Source organism: Betta splendens, chromosome 3 (genome assembly GCF_900634795.4).
Source record: "Betta splendens chromosome 3, fBetSpl5.4, whole genome shotgun sequence".
In the NCBI taxonomy this organism is placed as follows: Eukaryota; Metazoa; Chordata; class Actinopteri; order Anabantiformes; family Osphronemidae; genus Betta; species Betta splendens.
Window position 1 is genome coordinate 12,053,349 of NC_040883.2, and position 23,736 is coordinate 12,077,084.

The following is a 23,736-nucleotide window of genomic DNA, read 5'->3' on the forward strand; positions in this document are numbered from 1 at the left end:
ATCGGCGTCTCCCCCGGTTCCTCTCTCCTCCCACCCGCCGGACGCTCAGACGTTAACAGCCTCACACAGCTCCTCGTCAGCCATGTTGTTGGTGTGACACACGGAGCTGTCAGCCAGCAACAGGTCCTCTCACTAGCACCGCAGCTAGCTCAACTTTTATCGCAGCACCTGCTCTCCCTGGACAGAACCGAGCCTCCGCAGCGAGTCCCGCAGAACTTTCTGATGCTGTAATCGCTTATTCACTCCTCGACAGCTCGGACCTTGGTGTTTTCTGGCGGCGACCAAGGTAACGTTCACAAGCGAAACTGCTTAACTAAGCACGATAGTAAGTTTGTTATTGTTATGGAAATGCGTCTTTAGACAGACTTTCGGTTTTATAAACTCGTTTTTACAACTTTGAACTGTTTTACAACTGCTTGTTGACTTTAATTCTATAATGTTAAAACACTGGCTTTATATTTTAAGGGATGGGATGATTCTCCTCAACACTGACCAGTGATGGTGCAGCTAGCCCAGCTAACCAATAATTTCTCTAGATTATATTCATTATTGATACCCAGATGTTCAGTCAAATTTGCTAATCACTGTTCGAAATTCCTCTCCGTTCAAACTAGTTCAGCAGGTTGCAGGTAGGTTGGTGACAAGAGATCAGGGAATGCAACTCTGTCAGATCTCACAGACAGACAAAGGTAAACGTGTGTAGCTGTCCTCTTATGGGGTCATTTACCATTTCTTTTACACATTTGGCCATTTAAAGTTGGCATCTAGATCAGACAATGGGTCCAAGTGAGCACCACTAGCAAAGAGGCATCACTTACAGCATCGAGCAGCCTGCAGTAATAATACGTTAGAGCTGGTGCACATATTAGTTTTCTTTTTAAATGAGTAGCTTTGTGCAAAGGAGGACTAGGCGACCTCGTTTTTCTTGCGTGACTAAAAATGACCTGCATTCAAAGAGAGAAAAACCTGCAGCCATTATTTTTTGCATGGGTTCATACGTAACCAAAATGCAAATATAACAGTGGATCTTGTGGTGTCAGAATGTCAGCGAACATGTCTGCACGGTCGAGGTGGATTGTGTGTGGCTGCTCAGACACATGATGCGTTCACGGTTACGGCACAAAGGGAGCTTGGTTCTCGGTCTACATGTTTATTGTGGTGGTATTGCAACCACAGTATTTGAAAGTTGTGAAACTGAGAAGCCTCAAAACTTGAACGTCTACTTTGAGATTCCATTGATGTCTGCCCTGGCAAAATTGCAGCCAATACAGCCTAGCCATGACATGATTAACCTGACTCAGAGCTTGGAGTCTATAGTTAAACACACACTAAGTTTAAAAGACTTCTAAATTTGTATTTCATACAGTCAATGATGTTTGTCTTTTTATTACTGAACACTAGAATCTGAGGCATCCACAAGTGACATTGCACCTTCATTCCTTCTAACATCAGGGCTGTGGTTAATATTACTACTGTATGACATTGCTAATTTGCTAAATCTACTGCTAAGCTTCTTAATATCAAAACCGCTGTTATACATCAGACTGAATGACGTGGTGCAATACACTGAACACAACGATTCAGCTGCTGTGAGGTTTTTATCTTTAAGTCCTGCTTCATAAAACCTTCCTCATCAAAACTTCAGCTAAAACGACCACGATGAAACACACAAACCTACAGTACGAAAAGGAATGAGCCTATTTTTATACTACTTTGATACTAATGTCGATTTAATAATATCAAAGAGCCCTGTAAAAAAAAAAGTTAAGTACATTCTCCAGTCCTGCCATGTCACATTAAATAGACAGCTTAGGGCAGGTCGATGCATGAAGGAGGGACAAGCAAGCTTTACTTCTTAAGAAAACAAAGGCACAGCAGAGCAAACAGCATTAATCGAGTCCAGCCTAAAACTCTTCAAAAAGCCTGTACAGCACTTTGAGGTTTTCTAAAGGCCAGTCGCTCAGTGGGCGGGAAATGCAGTGTGGTCAGAATTCACTTTCTAGTTTTCAGGTGGGAAGGAGAAACATGATGAAATAATGGCATATAAGACAGGAGGGGTGTGTTTAACTCCACTGTATATAGAAACAAACACACACCGGGGGATGGGGGTTGATGTCATTAGCGTGAGGTCACCAAACGAGGCAGCTGAGAATCAATCATTTCTTGGAACAAGGGGCCGTGCTCGCTTCCGCTCGCTTCTGGGCACGGCAGTGATGAGCGCAGACCGGGGTCATGCGGCTGGTGGGGTGTAGATCGAGACAGAAATGGATATGCAGTGGCACAGACAGGCAGGGAAACATAAGATCATCAGAGAATGGGGAAGCAAAAGGACTAAACCAAGGACAAACACGTCCTTTCCATCGTCTCATCCACCTGTGTATAGTTCACTGTTCTCTTTATTCCCTTCCGCCAATGTAAAAGAGTCACATGGCAGCAGGGTGCAGTATGAAAAGTGAACACACCTAAGAGACGGTAGTAGCAGTAAGATCTAATGTAACAGGCCTGAAAGCTGCTGTCAGTTATTTATCTAACACCTCTCAGCGTAGTTTGAGCCGAGAGACTCAACAGAGCAGGTCCTCATTATTTTACACCATTATCTGTGCACTGAGTGCTGTACACACTGAAACTGGGCCAGAAGCAAAGAGCTGCCTGTGCAGTTGTTTAGACGCCCAGTTAATCTGTATTAAGACAATAACATCCCAAACGCTGCATTCTGCCTGTATCGGTATTGGAGTGGAACTATGCCGAGCTTGCTATGTGCTCCTACCGGTTGCTTTTCCTCTCATCTTGTTTAAACCTACGAGAAGAGGCAGACCTTAGGGAAGTCGCTTCTCTGTGGTTTGAAGAATCTGGTCAGACTGTACAGATTGCATTTAGTCCTGCTTGAGCTTCGAGAAACAAAAAAAGAATCTGGTGTTCTCATCATAGTTTGTGATCTTGCTCCAGGACCTGGGGAAGATTCTGGGGCTTCATTATAGATTCTGTGTTTTTAAATGTAAACTGCTACTGGTTTTACCACCTTTGCTTGATTGTGCAAGAGCACTTTCCTAAACTGCAGGTTGGAACACAGGTCTGTTTATATTCAGTCATGACAGGTGTATAATAAGGTGACCAGTGCTCATCTCATAACATGGTTGTTAGGGCGGACGGAGCCCAGTGGACCCTGAGCCTCATACTACCTCTGTATCTTTATCACTATGCAAATACTGAGTGCTGTGTTCATCCTGCAGCTCAAGGCCCCTGCTGCAGCAGAGACCACTTGTGCATGTTTATGTGTGGTGGGGGGGCGTTTTTTTAGAAACTTTGCATGAGGTTAGCAAAACTGAATCTGCCACTAAAATGTAAAAAAAATGAAAAAAGAAATCAGTGTAATTGATCAGATCATCAGACAGCTGTGCAGTGTGACAGTGTCTCATCTTCCTCTATGGAGACGGCACAGCTTCAGGCTGTTCTACCTCTGTTTATTTAGTAAAATACCTTTCAGCGTTATAATAATGATTGGTTTGCCGAGAGTGTTGCTGTTTGTACAAGCTAATGACCCGCGTGTGTTGTCTTATAGGTGCAACCAATTCTTGTGCGAATGTTGTGCAGTATATTTGAAATAGTGACGTATGTGGTGGTGGAAGAAATTCCACGGATCAAATAATGTGCTTTGCATTATCTGAGTCGATTTGGCCTGTTTATAGTAGTTAAGTAGTTTAAAAGTTTAAATGTTTAAAATGTAAAACGGTTTTGCTGCAATGTTTTAGTTTCCAATTATGATTAATTGTTGCTGGAGAAGTATGTTTAGTTTACACAAAATATACAGAATCTCTTATTAGAAATGTTTGAAAAGTACAGCTGTTGTTCAACTAGAGGGAATAATTGAGGCCAAAATAATGTTTTAGCTGACAAACGGACGAGCTCAGATGCAGTAAGCAGTGACTTTCTTGTGTTGATGAATGTAGTCTTGCTGCATATGTTCAGTGGAAGACTTTGAAGGAGAGGAGGATTTCACTCCAGGGCAGTAAAGGAGAAGCAGGGAGCGACAGATGGCAGCCAGTGGATTAGGTCCTGGCTGTTTTCTGCCCTTGTAAGATCATCCGTCAGGCGGCGTTCACAAAAACTGCTCAGTGTCACTCTGTTTGTGTTCCTTTCATGTGCCATCCCTTTTGTTTCATGTGTGTTTCCTGGATTCAAATGAATGTAGCTTCTAAAATTCAGAAAAGACTTCAAAGCTTAAATGCACAATCACTTTCTGTCGTCTGGCATTTGATGAGGAAAGACTTGTTTGATTGTGAATTAACGGTCAGGAAGCTATGAGGAGTGAGACTGGAATTTCACCCTCCCTTTGCTTCTCTGAATTCATCATGTGAGTTCATCCATAACTCCTGTCAGGGGATTTAGAGCAGGTGCATATGCAAAATTAAGGCAATGTAAAAGTTTGGGAACAAACTACAGCGGCACAGAAACAAAGGGAATCAGTTTTATAATAATTAGTTAATAAACCCAAAGCTTCACGCTGGGTCAGAGCCCAAAATGCTCAATAAAAATGTTTTCTTCAAGCAGTTCATAGCAGATGAACATAAATCACTGCTTAAAACATTAACTTAGATGTCGGACAATAGATTCTTGTCATGAACATCTGCAGCGGCATAGAAATCCAATAGCTTCATAATACCAGGACACTGACCAACTTTGTCAGCCAACAAAATGGCGAACAGGGGGTTTATAGTCCTCTAGATAGCAGTGTAAGTTCGCCGGGCAGTGTGGACAGCCTTGGAGCATGTCCCAGTGGTTTAAAAGGTTTGGGACGTGGCCAGAGTCCCCCTGACAGAGGAGAACAGGAGGAGCCCTGTCCGACTCTGCTGACTGACCACAATCGCTCTCTCTCGCTCTTCTTTCCCTCTACGTTTCTCCCTCTCTCAGTTCCCTGTCTCAGCTGCAGTATTGACTGATGACTGGGCTGTGACTGTGTGTTTTGCAGATGGCCGTGAGCTGCAGCTGAGGACGCCACCAGGAGTTTCCCCCCCGTCTCTGTCGCTTCCACCTGCAAATATGAATGGTAAGGCCACTTCAGATTGTGTGTGGGTGTGTAAAAGGGGGGGGGGGGACTGTGGAAAAGAAGAGCTGTGTCTCTCGGTTCTGCAGAGCCATAACTCGAGTTCTGATAATAATTCCCAGTTGTGTGCAGCTCAGTGGCTGGGACTACACGGTCAGCCAGGTGCCGTTTTCTGAGTTTTCTTGAGTACGCTGACTTTCTCCCACAGACATGCAGTCAGGTGGAGGTAGTACTGTTGAGCCATGTATGTGTAAATGATATGAAAGTGTGGCCCGTGGTAGACGGGTATACCCACTACACCTTAAGAGGACAAAGCGCTAGACATTGAGTGAGTATCTTCACGTGGACCCGTGAATCTCCCCTTATTGTTGCTTATTCCTTGTGCGTGTGGGGATCTTCTAATTTTGAAGCAAGTGTCCATTCTTGTTCGTCAGCTTTGTGCCAGTCAAAGGATTAAATTTGAATTAGCCGCCTGTGTGCGTTTGGTCATAATCTGGTGACCTGTCCACTGAGCCGTGTCTGTGGAGCAAACAATGATGTGTAGTCAGCCTTGGTTGACTAAACAGTAGCAACAGTGAGAGTTTGCTTTAAATAAACTCATCCAGCTTCGCCGAGGTTCACTATCACTTTGTCAAATGACTGTGACCCTGACTGCTGCTGAGGCGTCCTCTCATCTCATCTGTGTTTGCCTCTCATAAATGATTCCTTGCTCTTTTGTGTTTGTGATGTGTCTGTGTGTGTAATTTACAATATGGTTCATTTAAAATGCTTACGCCTGTTCATGTGACATTAAATACTGAGTCAATCAGCTCCAAAGAGCGTGTTTTTAATGTTACAGTATGTAAGTCTGGTGGTGATGATGTATTTACTGCCTTAAATGTGTTCATACCTGTAACTTAGTATTTTTCTCTATGAGGTGGTCCAAGAGTGTGGGCGATCAGCCCTGAGGAGAGGGACAAACATGACCAGAAGTTCGACACCCTCTCTCCAGCGATGGGCTATGTCTCAGGTAATTACACACATGCTCTTGTCACTGTAGTAGGAGCAGCTATGAAATGCACCCCCCTATGTGGCATTTTCAACAGAGTCATATTTTTATCTTCCCTGTTTCTTTTTTTGCAGGCGAACAGGCAAAGAAGTTTTTCCTCCAGTCAGGGCTGCCTGCTTCAGTTTTGGCCGAGATATGGTGAGAAGCACACGCCCTCGCGTATTCTGAGCAAAGCACTCTCTAGAAGCATTTACTGACATCTATTATTTGTGAATAACTCGACTCTCCTCGTTTTGTCTCTGCCACAGGGCTCTGGCCGATATGAATAAAGATGGGAAGATGGACAGGTTGGAGTTTTCCATCGCTATGAAGCTCATCAAGCTGAAGCTCCAGGGTACGGCACTGCCCTCAGCTCTGCCAATCATCATGAAGCAGCCTCCTGTGTCTGCTCCCAACCTCAGTAGCCTCACCTCAACCATGACCAGTCCAGCCTATGGTACCGCACTACATTCACATTCATCTTAGTTAGAAACATTGTGCTGAAAAAGATAAACCTTCCTGAAAAAGTAATTCAAGGAGTTTAGCTGCTTCTTTAACTGGTTTCTCTCCTACCTACATGTATAGGCATGGGTGTTCTGCCCACAATGCCCGGAGCAAACCTTGGCATGTTGACCCCCATTTCCATGGCAACCCCTGGGCTCTCATCTTTGACACCAATGGCAGGCATCAGCCCTTTGGTTCCTACAGCAACAGGCCTGAGTCCTCTGATCGCGTCTACCCCCACACGGCCCCTGATGACTCCCATGGGAAATGCCACAATGCCAAATGCTGCCATGGGGATCCTCCATCCAGTCCCAGCTGTAGCTCTGGCCACTGGTACACTGCTATCCATGTTTCTGTCACAGAGCTGTAAAGAAAATCAACAGGAGCCTTCAGCATGATTACTATCAGTATTTTCTGTATCACTTGCTTTACACTCTCTTTTGGTTTATTATTAAATATGCTTGCAGCAGTGTTTGGATGATGCAGCATTTATGTAGTTTTGAGGAGGGAAAATGCAGCAAAGGAATGAATCTCTCTGTTTTTGCAGAGTCAGGTTTCCATTTCCATACAATATTTTCCTTGCCCTTGACAAGGAAACAAGGGGCCTACAGTAGTTACTGAACCTGTACAGGGCTCTCCTCATCTTTTGAAAACATGAAGCGTCTATGACAGCATGGCTTGATTCTCTTGTGTTGAGGAGTTTGATTGAAATGTGTCAAATCACAGACTTTGTTTGTGTTGCCAGGTCTGCCTCTGTCTGCGTCTACTTACCCCTCTCCTCTAGGACTTTCTGCTTCTCCTGCTGGTATAAACAAGGCATCACCTCTGCTGGACCTGGGATCTAACAGGTGAAGCACACAGTACACACTCATACAATGCTCTCCTAGTTCAGCTGTATAGTCATGCAAACGTGGCAGAAGAGTCACCAAAGTTTGAGGCGTAACAAATGCTAAAAGTATTTTAAAAATGATGCACTCTGTATGACTTTTATCTTATCACAAGATCAATAGGTTAAATCTGTCCACTTTTCCCCATTAAAAACAATTCTTAGTGCCAAATCATGGCTAGACTGTAGTTAAAGTTGACTTCTGATACCTCCACTTAGCTCTGATGCCTTGTTCCCACCATCGTAGTGCTGCTTTGTCAGCAGTGTTGTGACTAGAAACTTGAGGCAGGGACGTATTTATAACAGGTGAACAATAGCAAACACAATTTTATGTGCAGAAATCTGGAAGGACTACGCAATTTCCTTTTTGCACAATCAGGGCCTTGTGTATCTTGTGAATGTTGTTGAGTGCAGCCACAGAACTTCCTGGCTCTATGTTCACATCGTGTTTTGCCATTGCTCGTCTTTCAGCTCTGCTTTGTCGACCCCCTCTGTGATGTCACCCATAGCTTCTGCTCCCAGTGACTGGGCTGTGCCACATGCCTCCAGACTAAAATACAGACAGCAGTTCAACATCTTGGATAAAGACATGACTGGATACCTTAGTGGTATGGTGTCGCTGTGTCTGTGTGTATGGATGTAATGCATAGGTCATACAAGACCAGGACGTGTCACTGAAGCACAGAATATTTTCCAGCATTTGCTCTTGTATTGGCAAAGTCTGAGGAAATAGAGATTGTGTCTGCACCTGTTTTGTCACTAAGACACAATTAAACGCACGTGCACAGCGCACGCACACATACACACACACACACACACACACACACACACACACACACACACACACACACACACACACACACACAGACTGCCTTTTCATTCTGTTACTACAAGCCTTGTTGGACCAGTTCTTTTGAAAGAGGCATGACAATTTATACATGTGTACATTCACACACCTTCACCCTGACAAGTGATTTGGTTCATTATATGTGGTCCGGCACTAATTAAACCGCATGATTGTGAGTTTGTCTAGTGCAGGGTATGGTATCAAACACAAGGTGCTTTTTTATGCTTTCATGAAAAATGTCAGATGATCTTAGATTATTAGAGACAATCTGTACCTACTACACTGTACACACCCTCTGTTCTTTTCACCTTTATGCTCATACATTTCCCATTTGTCACCTTTGTTGTCAGGTCAGCAGGTGAGAGGTGCTATGGCAACCACAATGCTGACTCAGACACAGCTGGCTTCCATCTGGTGAGAATATCAGCATGTTGGGTCTGAACCTGTCTTGTGTTTACTCAAAAAGAGCAGTTGAATGAAGCGAAGCAACGTTTATTTATGTTATGTATGTACTGTAGAATATATGGGCAGCTCCAATGTTCTGTTCTTCCTCGCTCGGGCCTCGTCCTGAAAGTTAAATATGCTGACTTTGACTATGTAAACCGTCCACAGGACGCTGGCTGATGTAGATAAGGACGGGAAGCTCAAAGCCGAGGAGTTTATTTTGGCAATGCATCTGGTGGACATGGCAAAGTCTGGGCAACCGCTTCCGTTGACGCTGCCAACGGAGTTTGTGCCTCCCTCACAAAGGTATGCGTGATTCACATTCACTGTTATTTACATTCAGTATTAATTTATTTAATAAACAACAGCAATGTATTTGTTATCACTTTGCTAATAGTTTGTTGTTGGTCCTACTATCTTGCAGAAGTGCAGTGAACGGATCCAGCTCTTCCTACTATGATGCTATGACTGACGACTTGGAACCACCACAGAAAACCAAGACCAACTGTTAGTGCTCATATTTACACGCTGGTAGAGGGGTCGTACCTTGCTTTAACTGCTGGTTCAACTCCAACCTACTGCACAAACATTACTGTGACATGCACAACTCAAATGCTAAGCTACATTGCTGCTTTTATAGATTCAAGTTTTCATTTGTCAATAATGATCTTATAAGTGCGTTTTTGATTAAGGTCAGGTGTAGTTTTAAATAAGAATTCAGGGACTTAAGGACTACATCATTTTAGTTGGTTGCACTAATTGCAACTTCCCCCTGTCATTTTTAGTTACGTTTGAGGACAAGTTCAAAGCTAACATGGAGCGAGGGAATGCAGAGCTGGAGAAAAGGCGGCTGGCTCTGCAGGAGGCAGAGAGGAGGGAGCAGGAGCGGCGTGCTCAGAAGGAGAGGGAAGAACGAGAGAGGATAGAGAAGGAGGCCCGGGAGGCTGAGGAGAGGAGGCGAAAAGAGGAGGAGAGGAGGCTGGAGCGACAGCGGGAGCTGGAAAGGCAGAAACAAGAGGAGCGGCAGAGAGAGATAGAGAGAAAAGAGGTGAGGTACCCCAAGACAACACAGGGTTGCTTCTTGACTAGAATATGTGTACTGAGCTTCCTTGTGGGTTCATTTCAGGCTGCGCAGCGTGAGCTTGAGCGTCAGAGAAAGGAGGAGTTAGAGAGGAGGAAACGAGGAGAGCTCCAGATAAAGAAGAACCAGGATCAGGATGACATCATCAAACTGAAAGCAAAGAAGAAGAGTCTGGAGATGGAGCTGGAGGCTGTGGTGAGTGAAGAGACAATACGTGGGGTTTTATTTCAGCCCATAAGATGCGTACAGATGTACCCTCCCTTTTGTCCTGGTGTCATTGACTCATCCTTAAATTTCACTCGTTTCTTTCGCCTTTCCCTCTTCACCTCAGGGAAACAAGCATCGGCAGATCTCGGGCCGACTACGTGACATTCAGAACAAGAAGAAGCTTCAGAAGGCAGAGCTGGATGTCATCAGTCAGGGGAAGGCGACCCGCCAGAAAGACATTAGTGACCTGGACAGACAACTAGAGGTGTGTCTCTCTCCTTGATGTTCTTGCTTTCTCTTCCTCTTGTCCCATATTGTCCCAGATTTTACTCCACCTCTCCCGTTTTATTATTTATTTATTTTTATTTTTTTTAAGTATCGTTTCTGTTGCATTTCCTGTTGTTCAGGAGTTCCAGAGGAAGTTGTCCCAGCTGACTCCGGAGCAGAGGAGACTGACGGAGAAACTCAAAAACATATCTCTGAATAACTTGCCTGGTTAGTACTGATGGCTCAACATCTTGCATGAAACCACTGTATTTTGCTGTGTTTTTTACTTTGTGGACGTCATCCCTTCATAGTGACGACCGTGTCCACCCTTAAAACGGGCGTGATGGAGAAAAAACAGACGTGCACAAAACTGCACGAGCAGCTGGAAGCGCTGGAGAAAGAGACAGCTGCTAAACTGGCTGAAATGGACCGTTACAACAAAGACATGCTGGTAGTAAAATACAACTAATAATAAGAACAATGTGCAGCTTCAAAATAACCTCTAACACTTTTATACATATTTATGTTGTTTTTGTGATGTTTAACCCTGTCACACCTTTGCTAATCTCATGCTTATACCTACCTGGCTTTGCATGCGATTTCTCTACACTACTCATTTTCTAACTGCTCCGTCCCAATGTGACGTTCTCTTTTTCATTCTTCATCATCGTCATCTATCTACTGAATTTCTCTCACTGTTTTTAACCTTTTCCACCTTTTCCCCTAACTTCCAACCATCTTGTATCCTTTTTCACCTCCTTTACAGTATGTGGGGGCTGAGGACTCTATGCTTCAGGCTGCCTTCTGTCTGCTGGTCTGCCTCCGTAACCTCTTCTACCTACTAAAGGTTTCGGCTTTAAGCCTCTTTGTTGTTCTGCCCCTTTGTTCTGCTCCTGTTTCCTCATCATTTATGTCTTGTTTCTATGCTGCTGTAGCCTTCTATTTCTTAATTCTCTTCTTTCTCACTCACTTGGCCACATTTGTGCCTGCTATATGTTTGTGCATGGTGTGTGTGCTTAAAGCCCTCATCTCATTGTAATGTCTGCGTTGTCATCTTAATCCCTGTCATGTATCATTTACCAGTAAACGTGTGTTTTGTTTGTGTTAGGAGCTTAAAGACAGCCAGAGAAAGCAGCAGGCAGCATTAGAGAATCTCCAGAGCATCAAAGAGGACAAAAGGCGTGAACTTATTAGAAGGAAGGAAGAAGAGGAGCAGAGAAGAAAGAGGGAAGAAGACATGAAGCGACTGGAGGCAGAAAGGAGGCGCCGGGAGGAGGAGGAAGCTAGGTATTTCTGTTTAACATACAGTAGATTTACTCTTAACTTAAGTGACAATATGAAATAAATATATTTTCCTCACTAAATAAATGTCCAAGAGAAGTACCTCGAAAGGTTTTTAATCCTTTATATTTTTAAAAATGTTATATTGTATCTTTTTACCATTTGCAGGCGCATAAAGGTGGAGAAGGAGCGCCAGTGGCAAGAGAAGCTGAAGAGGGATGAGGAGGAGCGTCAGAAGAAACTACAGGAGGAAAGAGAGGCTAAACAGCGGGAGGAGGAGGAGAGAGAGAAACAGGCTCTCATTCAAGCTGCCAAGGAGCAGGCCGAGCGAGAGTTCAGAGCAAAGGAGGAGGCAGAACGAAAGAGACGAGAGGAGGTGGAGAGGAAGAAAAAAGAGGAAGAGGAGCGTCAGAGGGAAGCAGAGAGGCGGAGGCAGGAAGAGGAGAGGAAAAGGCTTGAGGAGGAAAGAAGGCAGCTAGAGGAAGAGAAAAGGAAATTAGAGGAAGATAGGAAGAAAGAGGAAAGGAGACGAAAGGAAGAGGAGGAAAGACGCAGGAGGGAGGAGGAGAAGAGAGAGGAGGAGCGAAGACGAGAGAGGGACGAGGAGGAGAAGAGGCGACAGAGAGCAGCAGAAGCTGCCATCCGAGATGTGGAGGAGAGAAGAAAGCGAGGAGAGGAGGAGGAGAGGAGAAAACTGGATGAAGAGCGGCGAAGACTCCAACAGCAGCTGGAGGAGGAGAGGAGGAAGGTCGAGGAGGAGAGGAAGAGGGCAGAGGAGGAGAGGAAGAGAAGGGAGGAGGAAGAGGCGGAGAGGAGAAAATTAGAAGAGGAGAGAAAGAGGAAAGAGCAGGCACCACGCCAGCAGCTGCTAGTTGGACAAACGAAGGTAGCAGCTCTGCTGAGAGGACTGGAGGAGAGGAAGGGTAAGACACACGTGCATCACCTCACCACATCTACCCAGGTGCTCTCTCCCTGTTTAAGTCTGATGCATGTGTGTGTTTTAGGCAAAAAACCCGGCATCACACAGCACAGAAAGTCAGCAGCTCTCACCTCTTTCAAGGCCCTTTACCCATTTTCTGCACGAAACAACGAAGAACTCAGCTTCGGTGCAGACGACATCATCGAGGTAAACATGAAAGAGACGCTCTTTTAGTGATCGCCAGTGTACTTGTCTCCTTTCGCCGCCTTCGTCATTCTCTGACTCTTCTACCGCCTCCTTCAGGTTGATGAGACAACAGAGAGGGAGGAAGGTTGGCTGTATGGCAGCAGACAGGGGAAGATGGGCTGGTTCCCAGAGAGCTACGTGGAGAAGGTTTCTCCATCAGTCACAGCCAATGCCAGTACTGCTGTTGCTGCCTCTCCAGTAGCTAAGTTGGCCATCCAGTCACAGCTCACTAATGCCCTGGAGGCTGCCAAGGTATCAGGGACAAAGTCTGCCTTCACACCGACCCATTCTCCAAACTCTGCACCCTCAGAGACACAAGGACAGGTGAGAGATCTGCAGAGTGGTTCTAGTCTACACAAATTATCAATGTACAGAACTACTGTATGCATTTGTGTTTTTGTGAACAGCAGGTAGTGGGTAACGTCCTAGCCCAGGCCTTGTGCTCGTGGACAGCAAAGACAGACAACCATCTAAACTTCAACAAGGACGACGTCATCAAGGTGCTGGAGCAGCAGGAGAACTGGTGGCTGGGGGAGCTGAACGGTGAACAGGGCTGGTTCCCCAAGACGTATGTGGCGCTGCTAGGAGAGGAGGGCTCAGAGTAAGTCTCACCAACTGGCATGAAGTTTAAGTGGCAAAATACCAGGAGCGGCTTTACATTTCAAGCTATGCTTTAAGATCGATGTTACACTGAAAAAAAAACACTGTGGTAGCATTCCAGCGTGCCTGGTATTCAGGCACAGAGACTGCTTCTTCCTCAGTGTGTGTTGTGGAATCTGCTGCATCAAGAGTCACTCACACATGAAATAACTCTTCAGCATGGAGTTGCATCAAGAGTTACACTCGCCTTGCACTGTATCACAATGTTGTGGTGGAGGCAGCTGAGCCTGAAGGCGGAATTCTTGTTTTATTAGTCAGGAGCATGCGTCGGCGCTTACCTGTGATCATGCTCTTTGGCTGGAAACCAAAGGCACAGTGGAAAGGTACTAGGAGGAGCCAGCTGGTGAGCTCAGCCTCTCCATATCCTCATTGTTCATAGTCCAGACACATCAAACATGTGCTGCTCAGAGCTGAGCCCCTATAGCAGGTATTGGTTCTCCATGCAGCCTAGTGGAAGTGAAAAGGTTTTGACTGTCATTTGCTTCTTGACGTTCTTATCCTGAGTGTTTGTTAGATGTGTCAATGTGTGATGGTGTCTTCTTTGTGTGTCTACAGCACTACAGAAGCCAGTGACACCTCAAATCACGAAGGTACGTTAACAATGCTCTTTGCGTATTGCATACATTAACTTGTTGCTGTTTCTTCAGCTTATTTAATGTTTCATTCAAAGCAGATTAAGCGTTTGTGCGCCTGTGTTCACCTTCCGGCCTTAATCTGTCATCTGTGACCCTGCTTTAATGTTTATGTTCTATTCTGCTCCAGAACATGTGGCGCTTTACACCTACGAGTCTCCAGAACCCGGTGATCTGACGTTTAGAGTGGGAGATGTGATCCTGGTGAGCAAGAAAGAGGGAGAGTGGTGGTACGGTTCCATAGGCGACCGCACAGGCGCCTTCCCCGGCAACTACGTCAAACCTAAGGAGAGCGATGTAAGCACACGTTAGGGAAACCAGCGCCCACGGTCTCACCCTGTTTTGTTTAGTAGTTTCTACTTATTGCTCTTCGGTTTTTTTCAGACATCAAGCACATCTGGAAAGAAGAAGCCAGGTAAGCTGCCTTTTCCTTCTTGTTCATCTATTACAACAGAAAACAGGCCTAGGTTTTCACTTTGCAGACATTTAAAGTCGTATTTTTGCCTCGTGTGCACAGAGATCGCCAAGGTCATTAGGCCCAACTCCTCTACGAGCCCTGAGCAGCTGAGTCTGGAAAACGGCCAGCTCATCCTGGTCCTTGGCAAGAATGTGTCTGGCTGGTGGCTTGGAGAACTGCAGGTACCAAGTGTTTGCGTATAGCATTACTGTGCAGAGACGCAAAGACTCTAGTCTTCAACGCCGTAGCAGTAAAACATAAACAAACGTCATTTTCTGATTTAAATATATTAGTCACTAATATTTTGTTTTTAATTTTTAGGCCCGAGGTAAAAAGCGACAAAAAGGCTGGTTCCCTGCATCCCATGTCACCATATTGGGATCCAACAGTGGCAAGTCCACACCAGCACCACAACCAGGTAACTTCCACACACGCACACACGCTGCAACTCAGTTAAGGAGAAGCTAATCCAGACGTCCACAATAACCCTCTGATAAAATAGGACAGTAACAGTCTGTCTGTCGCTTAGTCTGTCAGGTCATCGCTATATACGATTACACGGCTGCCAACGAGGACGAGATGAGCTTCTCCAAAGATCAGGTCATCAGCGTTCTGGACAACAACAACCCCGACTGGTGGAAAGGAGAATTCAACGGCAACACTGGACTGTTCCCCACCAACTACGTGAAGCCGCTCTCAGGGGACTCTGACCCCAGCCAGCAGTGTAAGTCCCGCTATGCATGGGCCTGACTACTGTGTGCGCTCAAGCTCTACTTGGTCAAACATTCTGTGCTTCCATCGCTATGTTTTCATCCACCAGCCTCTTTCTGTTTGGTCTCCCTTACACTGATGTGCACCTGTTGTCCTCCTCTCTGTCTCTCTATGCCTGTCTTTCTCCTTTTTTAGGGTGGTAGAAAGTCTCCTTCCTCCTCCTCCTCCTCTTCCTCTTCTTCATCCTGACTTCAGAGAGACCCACTATTGCACTGTGCTGAAGGGGTGGAGTGTCTGGACTTCCTGACTACTAACCTCTCCCACTGAGTTAATGCTTGTTTGTGTTTGTGTGCAAAAGAGAAAGGGAGAGAGAGCAGCGAAGACAACAACAGACGTAAAGACATCCTGTGAATGATTCAGGCTTGAAACGTTCTTTTCCACTTTCTCAGAGCTGATTTGTTGAATTGTTGATGCCTCTGTGCCTTTTAAGGACCTCAGTCCTCATTTTGATGGGGGGCTGACGATCCAGTGGGTCTCTCTGTAGCTTCTTTCTTTTCTTTTCATCCATTCTAATTTCTAGATCTCACTTTTAGTCTCATGTAATTTGCTTTTCCTTACAATCTCCTTATTGTCGTCTTTCCCAATTCCTCTCCTCTATCTCAGCAGTTCCGCTCACACACAGTTCACGGTTTATCTCAGAGGTGACTAAAGTCCGACACGATCCACGTGTTAACAATGACTTCACCTTTACTATAGTATATTTTTAAAGCCTAAATTCCCCTCTCGTCACATGCTCAGCAAAAGAGAATAAAGCAAGATTTATAATCTGCTGTCATCATGCTCAGGGTTCAATTAGTTAAGTGCTACTGGGACGAGTAACACTGGCCCAAACACAATCATCGCCTCTGCTGCACCTTTAACTCAATGCTGCTTTGCTGCTGCTCTGAATGTTTTTATGAACAAAGCAAACGCATGTCTGACTGCGACTTGCACAGGAAAAGACAACACAGCAGTTGTTACAGTCAGGTTTGTCTGTCGCCTTCAAGTGACAATAATCTATGCAATCTTCAAAAATATACAACGACACACTGACAGAAACAGGCAGTAAGTGCTGAAGTAGCGTTTATTTAACACTAATGTGCAGATGTGCTATGCTGCACTTGTTTCTTTTTTTATTTTGAAGTCAGCTTTGTCGTTTTTAGAGTTAAAAAGCTACAGGAAGGTGAAGCACACTAACCAGAAACAGGACAATTAGTTAATCACAACTGGGGCTAAAAGCGTGCGGGACAAGGCAAAGGAACTATTTCTGAAGATGTATTATATATATTTTTGGATCTGAAATAAAAAAAAGGTGAAACAGATACTGGTGGTTTGTTATTGTTCAGTGGTAACTGTCGGTCAGTTCAGCTGACTGTTTAGTATCCGGTGTTTCTTTTGTCAACACAAGACGTGATTAAGATGAACAGATATGTCAACGAAATTCCTTTGACTTCATGAAAATAATGCTCTTGTTTTCTTTTTGTCATTCATTTATTATTTACTCATGGTCCCAAAATGGCTTTTGAAATACGTTAGAGTTTCATCGGTCCTCCTTTTTTTAAGATTTATAAAACAATGTATTCAGTCCTTGCGATATTGGCTCAAGCATAAAGGGGTAAAATTAGATATTTGTTCTATAGGTAGATGGAAATCTTCCTTCAGTTTCCGAGTCTGGATTCATCCATTTTGAACATAAGAGAGCCTCCTCTTTGTTTTGGTACAAACAGATTTGGTCCAGGAGAATCTGGTTACAGGAACAAGAGGAAACAGACAGACGGTAGAACAGGAGAGAGACGGAGTGTGGATGAAATCAAACGCAACAGATAGTCTGTAATATTCATAGCAATGACTTTGCAGGGAAGATTTTACTTTCTAAACCTTTGGAATGAGGATGAAGGTGAATTCAGAGAGATTGAGGATGGAAAAGGATCAGAGGAGAAGCCAGACATGGTTTGTACGGGGCCCTCACAGTGGGTTAATGGACAACCAGGTGATGTTACTGTGTTCTCCTATTGTTACCTTTGTATTCTGCCTATTCTAAAGCTCTAAACGCCATTAATCTCCAGCTAGATGTGAAGAGTTTTTGTTTCATGTGTAAGCACCCAGCAGGGGGCAGTAAATGCATCTCATGTGTCGCTGTGGTTTAAGCGTGGCCTGTGGTTGAACATGGACTGAGTGTTGTGTGTTGCTTCCCCTCTGCGTGGTGTGCAGACCCAAACAGCCAGGACTCATCAAGCCCCCAGGAGAAGAAGAGACAGGGATACGTCGATGAGCTACTGCAGTCTGAGGAGAGATATGTGGAAGACTTGAAGATCGTGCTGGAGGTGAGACACACACATACACACACAGCAATATATGAAAGTGACACAGCACCTGTACTGTATGTTTGTAAATCTGTCCTTTCTTCCTTTCTGACACTTAACTGTGTGTGTGTGTGTGTGTGTGTGTGTGTGTGTGTGTGTGTGTGTGTGTGTGTGTGTGTGTGTGTGTGTGTGTGTGTGTGTGTGTGTGTGTGTGTGTGTGTGTGTGTGTGTGTGTGTGTGTGTGTGTGTGTGTGTGTGTGTGTAGGTCTTTTATAAGCCGATGTCAGAGTCTGGTCGACTCACTGATTCAGAGATGCTGAAGATCTTTGTGAACTGGAGAGAGCTGCTGGATTGCAACACTAAACTTCTCAAGTAAATATAATGAAGGGACATCTAATCAAATGTAGCACCTTTAGCTATTTTAAAGCTGCATGTATGTGGGTTGTTGTTTATCCACCGTACTGTGTGTTTCCAGGGCACTGCAGCATCGTAAGAAGACAGGTGGGGACACCATGCCGAAGATTGGCGACATCCTGGCGGTGGAGCTGTCCCAAATGTCGCCCTACATCCACTTCTGCTCCTACCAGATCCACGGAGCCACTCTGCTCCAGCAACGCATTGACAGTGAGCCCGACTTTAAGAATTTTCTTAAGGTATGAGTCTAGTTCTTTAAGTTTGACAACCTTCCACCATTGGATGTTTCTGGACTTTGCCTAGACTTCAGAATCTTACCGGTCTTAATTGTTGTTCCCATCAGAAAATTGCCACAGATTACAGGTGCAAGGGCATGCCGCTGTCCAGCTTCCTGCTCAAACCCATGCAGAGGATCACTCGGTACCCGCTGCACATCAAAAACGTAAGACACCGCGTTCTCCTCGTCACGTGGCTCTAGTACCAGGCTGGTCGAGATATTGATGCGTGGTTTGTCTGTAGATCCTGGAGTGCACTGCAGAGGGCCACGCAGACCGAGGCTCTTTAAAGGAGGCTCTGGATAGAGCGGAGGAACTCTGTCAGCAGGTTTGTGTCTTCTCTGACCTGCTCCTGTTTACACACCTCAGCAGAAAATGTGCTCAAATGTCAGTGATTGACAGGTGAATGAAGGCGTGAGGGAGAAGGAGAACTCTGACCGTCTGGAGTGGATCCAGAACCGTGTGCAGTGCGAGGGTCTCACTGAGGTATAAGGCTCACTAATTCACTCACAGCTTCATTATTAGTGCTGAGGATTGCTAGAAACACTGTCACACCAGACCTTACACCTTCCTATTACGTTATCCTCCACAGAACATAGTCTTTAACTCTCTGACCAACTGTCTGGGTCCAAGGAAGCTGCTCCACTACGGTAAGGTGAGTAAGGCGGCGCCGTTTTGGAATCCATGACCCTGGATTACCGATCAGTGAGCAACACACAAGCTCCTTTTGTAACTGGATAAATGTTTTAGAATCTCAAGAGACCAAACAGACTGGGGACGTGGCGGGAGATGAAACTTCAAACATTAATGGGTTAGATGTCTGGATTTTACAGCCACAGTAGAGATACAGTCTCATGCTGGAACACTCAGCCTCACCTTTCTGCCCTCAACAGCTCCTTTTACTGTTGCTGATCTGTATGTGAATTCCTGACCTCATCTGTCCGTGATACATGAGTATTTTGAGTATTTAATTAATGTCTATTCGCTCATTTCTTTCCAGATGTACAAGGTGAAGAGCAACAAGGAACTCTGGGCCTTTCTCTTCAACGACCTCCTGCTTCTGACGTACTCGACCAAACCGTTCAGCTCAACTGGACCCGACAAGCTGTTCAGCAGCAAGAACAACATACAGCTCAAGATGTACAAGCCGGTGAGAGACACACGACCTGCGGAGGCCACATGAGACACATGAGATGTTCTGTTCTATCACATGCCTAACGTGTGGTGTGCTCTTGAAGCCTGTGCTGTTAAACGAGGTCCTGGTGAAGCTGCCCGATCCGTCCAGTGACGAGCCCGTCTTCCACATCTCGCATATTGACAGAGTTTACGTGCTGAGGACCGACAACATCAACGAACGGTGGCTCTGCGCGCTCACACACACATTAAGTCCAGGGTCTGGTGAGCTGTGGGTCTAATGGGTTTGTGTTTTCCAGCACGGCGTGGGTTCAGAAGATTAAAGCTGCATCTGAAGACTTTATCGAGACAGAAAAGAGAAAACGGGAGAGGACCTATCAAGGTTTGTCTCCTACGCTCGCAACCACACTGGCGCCAGCGAATGTGCCTATATACGACAAATCCATGTGTGTTTGTGTCTGCAGCTCGGTCCATAAAGGCCACCGGCATCGGTCGGCTGCTTGTCACCATCCTGGAGGCCACTGAGCTCAAAGCCGCTAAACCCAACGGTGAGAGTCCCACTCATGCTGCAGTCGTCAGCCTTCCTCGTCACGTATCCGTGTGTCTCATGTGTCCCCTCCCCTGCAGGCAAAAGTAACCCTTACTGCGAAGTGACCATGGGAAATCAGGTCTTCATGTCCAGGACACTCAACGACACTCTGAACCCCAAGTGGAACTTCAACTGTCAGTTCTACGTCAAAGATCTCTACCAGGACGTCCTCTGCATCACTGTGTCTGAGAACAACCTCTATTCACCTGATGGTCAGATAGTCACTGTGATATGAGGATAATGTTACTTGAATTGAATTATGTTGTAACTGGATCATAATGTCTCTTCTCTTGTACCAGACTTCCTCGGACGGACAGAGGTTCCTGTGGCAACTATAAAGAAGGAATTGGAGAACAAGGGAGCAGTGACGCGGCGTCTTCTGCTGCACGAGGTTCCTACAGGGGAAGTGTGGGTTCGCCTCGACCTGCAGCTCTTTGCCGCCAAATAGCCCCCTGGGACACACTGTAAAGAAAAACTACGTCTTCCACCGAGACAACCAAATAAGAAACACGGCTCTTTGTCACAAACAAACTGGGACGCTTCCGCAGCATACGCCCAAAACGGACGCCACTGGACCATGTTGCACACATTCTGCCTTAATATTTAACATGAAGCAGCTCTAATAATACCTCCTCTGATGTCATCTGAACGCTCCAATGAGGGCTTAGATCACTCGTGATGGCATAAGACGGCAAGGGAAGCTTGGTCAGGGAGCAGATTGCACGATACTCAGACTCTGAAGGAGTTAAAAATAGACACTGCAACCCGGCGGCATCAACCTTAGAGAGGGATAAATAATGTTACATCTGACCCAAAGGAAGACAGAACCTGAGAAGGCCTGTTTATTTTAAAGCTATTAATAGAGCAGTAAGTCCATACTAATGAAGACTAACGGTTCTCTGCTCTGTAGCTCAGTTAACACTGTACCAGCCTGGTTGACCAGGCTGCTTAGTTTGTGTAGCACTATTGTTTCCTTTGATCTTCCAAGATATGTTAAGGATTTTATTTTTGAGGAGTTTGTGACTGATTGCTTTAAGCGACTCTGCGTCGTCACCTCTGATCCTGAGCTGTCCAGTCTGGTTGTCATCATTCCACAGTGACAGAGCGTCTTAAACAGTAGGTGGGAGATGATGGACGGCTGTGTGAGGCCGATCAGACCCAGTGGACCAGATGACTTTGATCTGGACTCGGTTTCCTGCTGAGCTTTGGAGGTTTCTCTGTATTTTTTTTTATTTTTCACAAAGTGCATCTTCAGCTGCTGAGATGCTGCCTTGTCCATTAGCTTGTAGAGATTGTATGACTTCTGCAGAATGATTGAATCCCCTTTACTTCCAACAGCTCATCCTGCGGGAGGGGAGATTTTCTGTGTCTCTATGTTCAGGTGACTCCAGAGGGTTGTTGCCAATGATCAACAGTATTTGCTCTCTCCTTCTGCCCGGACAGGTTTTACTACCTTTCGTCTGCAGCATTTGCCTTGTTTCTACTCTTCAGGTCTCTGCATCTGTTTTTTTTCTGCTGAAGTCCTGGCTATTAATGAGAAAGTGTTGTATTTATTATTTTAATTTATGCGCGTGTGACTATCCAAACTTTAGAAGCGGTTTCATTTGCTGTGTCATCTCTGATTATCAGATGGCAGCCGCCCGTTTGTTTTGACGTCATTTATTAAAATGTGTTGATACGTTTTTGAAAGGCAACATTCAGTAGAGGAGTCTGTGTTTTTAGGTATTGTATTCATTTTAACGTTAATGGTTGTTTTCCTCTGCCGAGGTGTTGGTTTGTCTTTTTGTTTTGCTTTTTATTTTCTGTAGCCTTCTGCATTAACTGCTGTTGTGTTTGTGGCCTCAGCCTGGAGTCTGTAACCTGCTGTATACTCACCTTCGTCTAAATCAGGGTTTCATAAGTCAAATTAAAGGTATTAAAATTGACCACGCTGTCAGTTTATTCCCTGACTAAAGGAAGCTGCTGTATAACACTACAGGACCTGCTGCCACTAAACTCAACCTAATGGGAATCCAGGACGTTTGGTTTTATTTCCCCTGGTTTCCTGGTGTCCAGCCACCGAGTCCGCTGAGCTTCCACCACCTCTTGAAGTGCTTCTCTGCCCTCGTCTGGCTCCGGCTCCCGCTCCACTGGAGCAGGCTGACGTTATGTAACCACGCAGCTCTACAACTGAGTCAGCAGGACTCCAGAGCTTCGTGGAGCAGAGGGTCACGGTGCTGCTAATGGATTCGGTGCTGTGGGGTAAGTGGTGATTAAGTGACGGCAGCTAATTGTTTTACACAGTCGAATCTGAACCGACGACTGTTGGCTGCGACTTGAAATGTGCCTCAAACTGTTCATCATCTGTTCCTCATAGCAAACGGTTCATCTGCTAAAGTTGATGATCGGGTTCATTAGATCAAAGACATCCCATTGTTGTGTTTGAGATCAGCCCAAGGCTTTGGCCTAAGGGTCTTTTTAAAGGTCAAGGTCACTGTGACCTTGTGTGTCTCATGTCAACAATCGATTAGATTGTCGACAGGTAATGTAGATAATGCAGATAATCGATAGATTAAAGGATTTATTGGCAAAATAAAAGGTTTCCCCCTGTTACTGTAAAAGCGATCCCTTCATTTTTACCTGAGGACGAAGTTAAAGCGAAGTTAAATGGAATTAAGTCATTTGAAAATTTGACTAAATATAATTTCTCTGTTTCATCACTTTGAGCTGAATTAATTTCACAGTTTTTCTACAAACTGTAGTTTTCATTGAGTCCAGGTATAAATTATTATAGTCTGTAAAGAATAGGAACAAATCATGCATTCAGTAATAAATAACCATGTAGCTGAGTTAAACCTCATGTTTTTCTTAATATTGAGTATCCCCCAAAGCAGAACGAAGACAGAGAATGCAAGAAATGAGACAAATGGGCAGAAAGGTATAAAAGAAAAGTGCAACAGGGCAGAATGAGGTGGTTGTGGTTTGGAGAGAGAAGAAAAAAAAGAGACAGAAGGGAATAAACACATGGAGACACGAAAGAGAGGGAGAGAGGGAGACATGTGCAGGGAGGATGAGTCCAAGAGGCCCCCAGTTCCATTTGACTCAGTCATGGGAATGATTTGATTATCACCACATGAACTGCTGTCTTATGTAACACACACACACGCACACACAGAGAAATAATGAGGGGTCTGTGTTCTGGCCAGAGACCCACACGAAGGTGGCCAGTAGCGAGAGAGAGGCCTGTGAAACAATGAGCTGTCATAAAAATTACAAATCAGGATGTGAGGAATGAGACAGGATCCTAATAGGAGTGATGGAGGATCCCCAGCGTTCACTAACAGGACGTTAGTGAACAGGCGGCGTTCCTGTTTACGTCCAGTCCTGCATTATTCACCGCCGTGTGTTCTAACAGCTCAGCGACACCGCGTTCAGGAGCGGGTTTGGTCATTTCCCTTTATATTATTTAAACATATTTACAATCCTGGCAGCACGTCCCAAAATCCGTGTGGAGCTTTGGCTTTATTACGTGTGGATCATCTGGGTCTGTGGTCAGGGAGACCGCAGGTGGAGGCTCCCCTGCTGCTCCCGGCATCCTGGGGTTTCATTACCGACACCAGAACCTTCTAGTTAGAGCTCGACTTATTCCTGCAATGAGCACATATTTGCTTTCACTTGGCTTCAACCTGCCCAGCATTCCTGCTCGTTACATCACGTTGCCAGGTCACCGGCAGAACAATGTTTTTTGTTTTTTTTCTCACTGTTCTGACAGAACCGACCCGGTCCCCCGGTC

At 45.2% G+C, this 23,736-nt stretch overlaps 1 protein-coding gene across 2 annotated transcripts; it reads left to right on the forward strand.

The window, feature by feature from the left end:
- Positions 1-53: 53 nt before the first annotated feature.
- On the forward strand, positions 54-21,889 carry itsn2b (intersectin 2b). 2 transcript variants are annotated; one of them, XM_029145446.3, is made up of 40 exons: positions 54-286; positions 4,967-5,044; positions 5,958-6,050; positions 6,164-6,227; positions 6,338-6,525; positions 6,654-6,905; positions 7,318-7,420; positions 7,930-8,066; positions 8,656-8,719; positions 8,918-9,055; positions 9,174-9,256; positions 9,535-9,797; positions 9,876-10,025; positions 10,162-10,302; positions 10,445-10,532; positions 10,616-10,755; positions 11,413-11,591; positions 11,754-12,508; positions 12,590-12,711; positions 12,808-13,074; positions 13,161-13,351; positions 13,966-14,000; positions 14,173-14,339; positions 14,427-14,457; positions 14,560-14,681; positions 14,821-14,917; positions 15,029-15,223; positions 17,461-17,573; positions 17,818-17,924; positions 18,028-18,205; positions 18,310-18,408; positions 18,486-18,569; positions 18,644-18,727; positions 18,834-18,896; positions 19,242-19,391; positions 19,480-19,598; positions 19,675-19,757; positions 19,840-19,923; positions 20,003-20,176; positions 20,264-21,889. In XM_029145446.3, the coding sequence occupies exons 2-40, from the start codon at positions 5,038-5,040 to the stop codon at positions 20,410-20,412; spliced, it is 5,559 nt and encodes a 1,852-aa protein (XP_029001279.1). In that variant the 5' UTR covers positions 54-286; positions 4,967-5,037; the 3' UTR covers positions 20,413-21,889. The 2 variants fall into 2 exon arrangements, with proteins under 2 accessions (XP_029001279.1, XP_029001278.1); XM_029145445.3 differs by having other exon boundaries at positions 56-286; positions 13,158-13,351.
- The last annotated feature ends 1,847 nt before the right edge of the window (positions 21,890-23,736 follow it).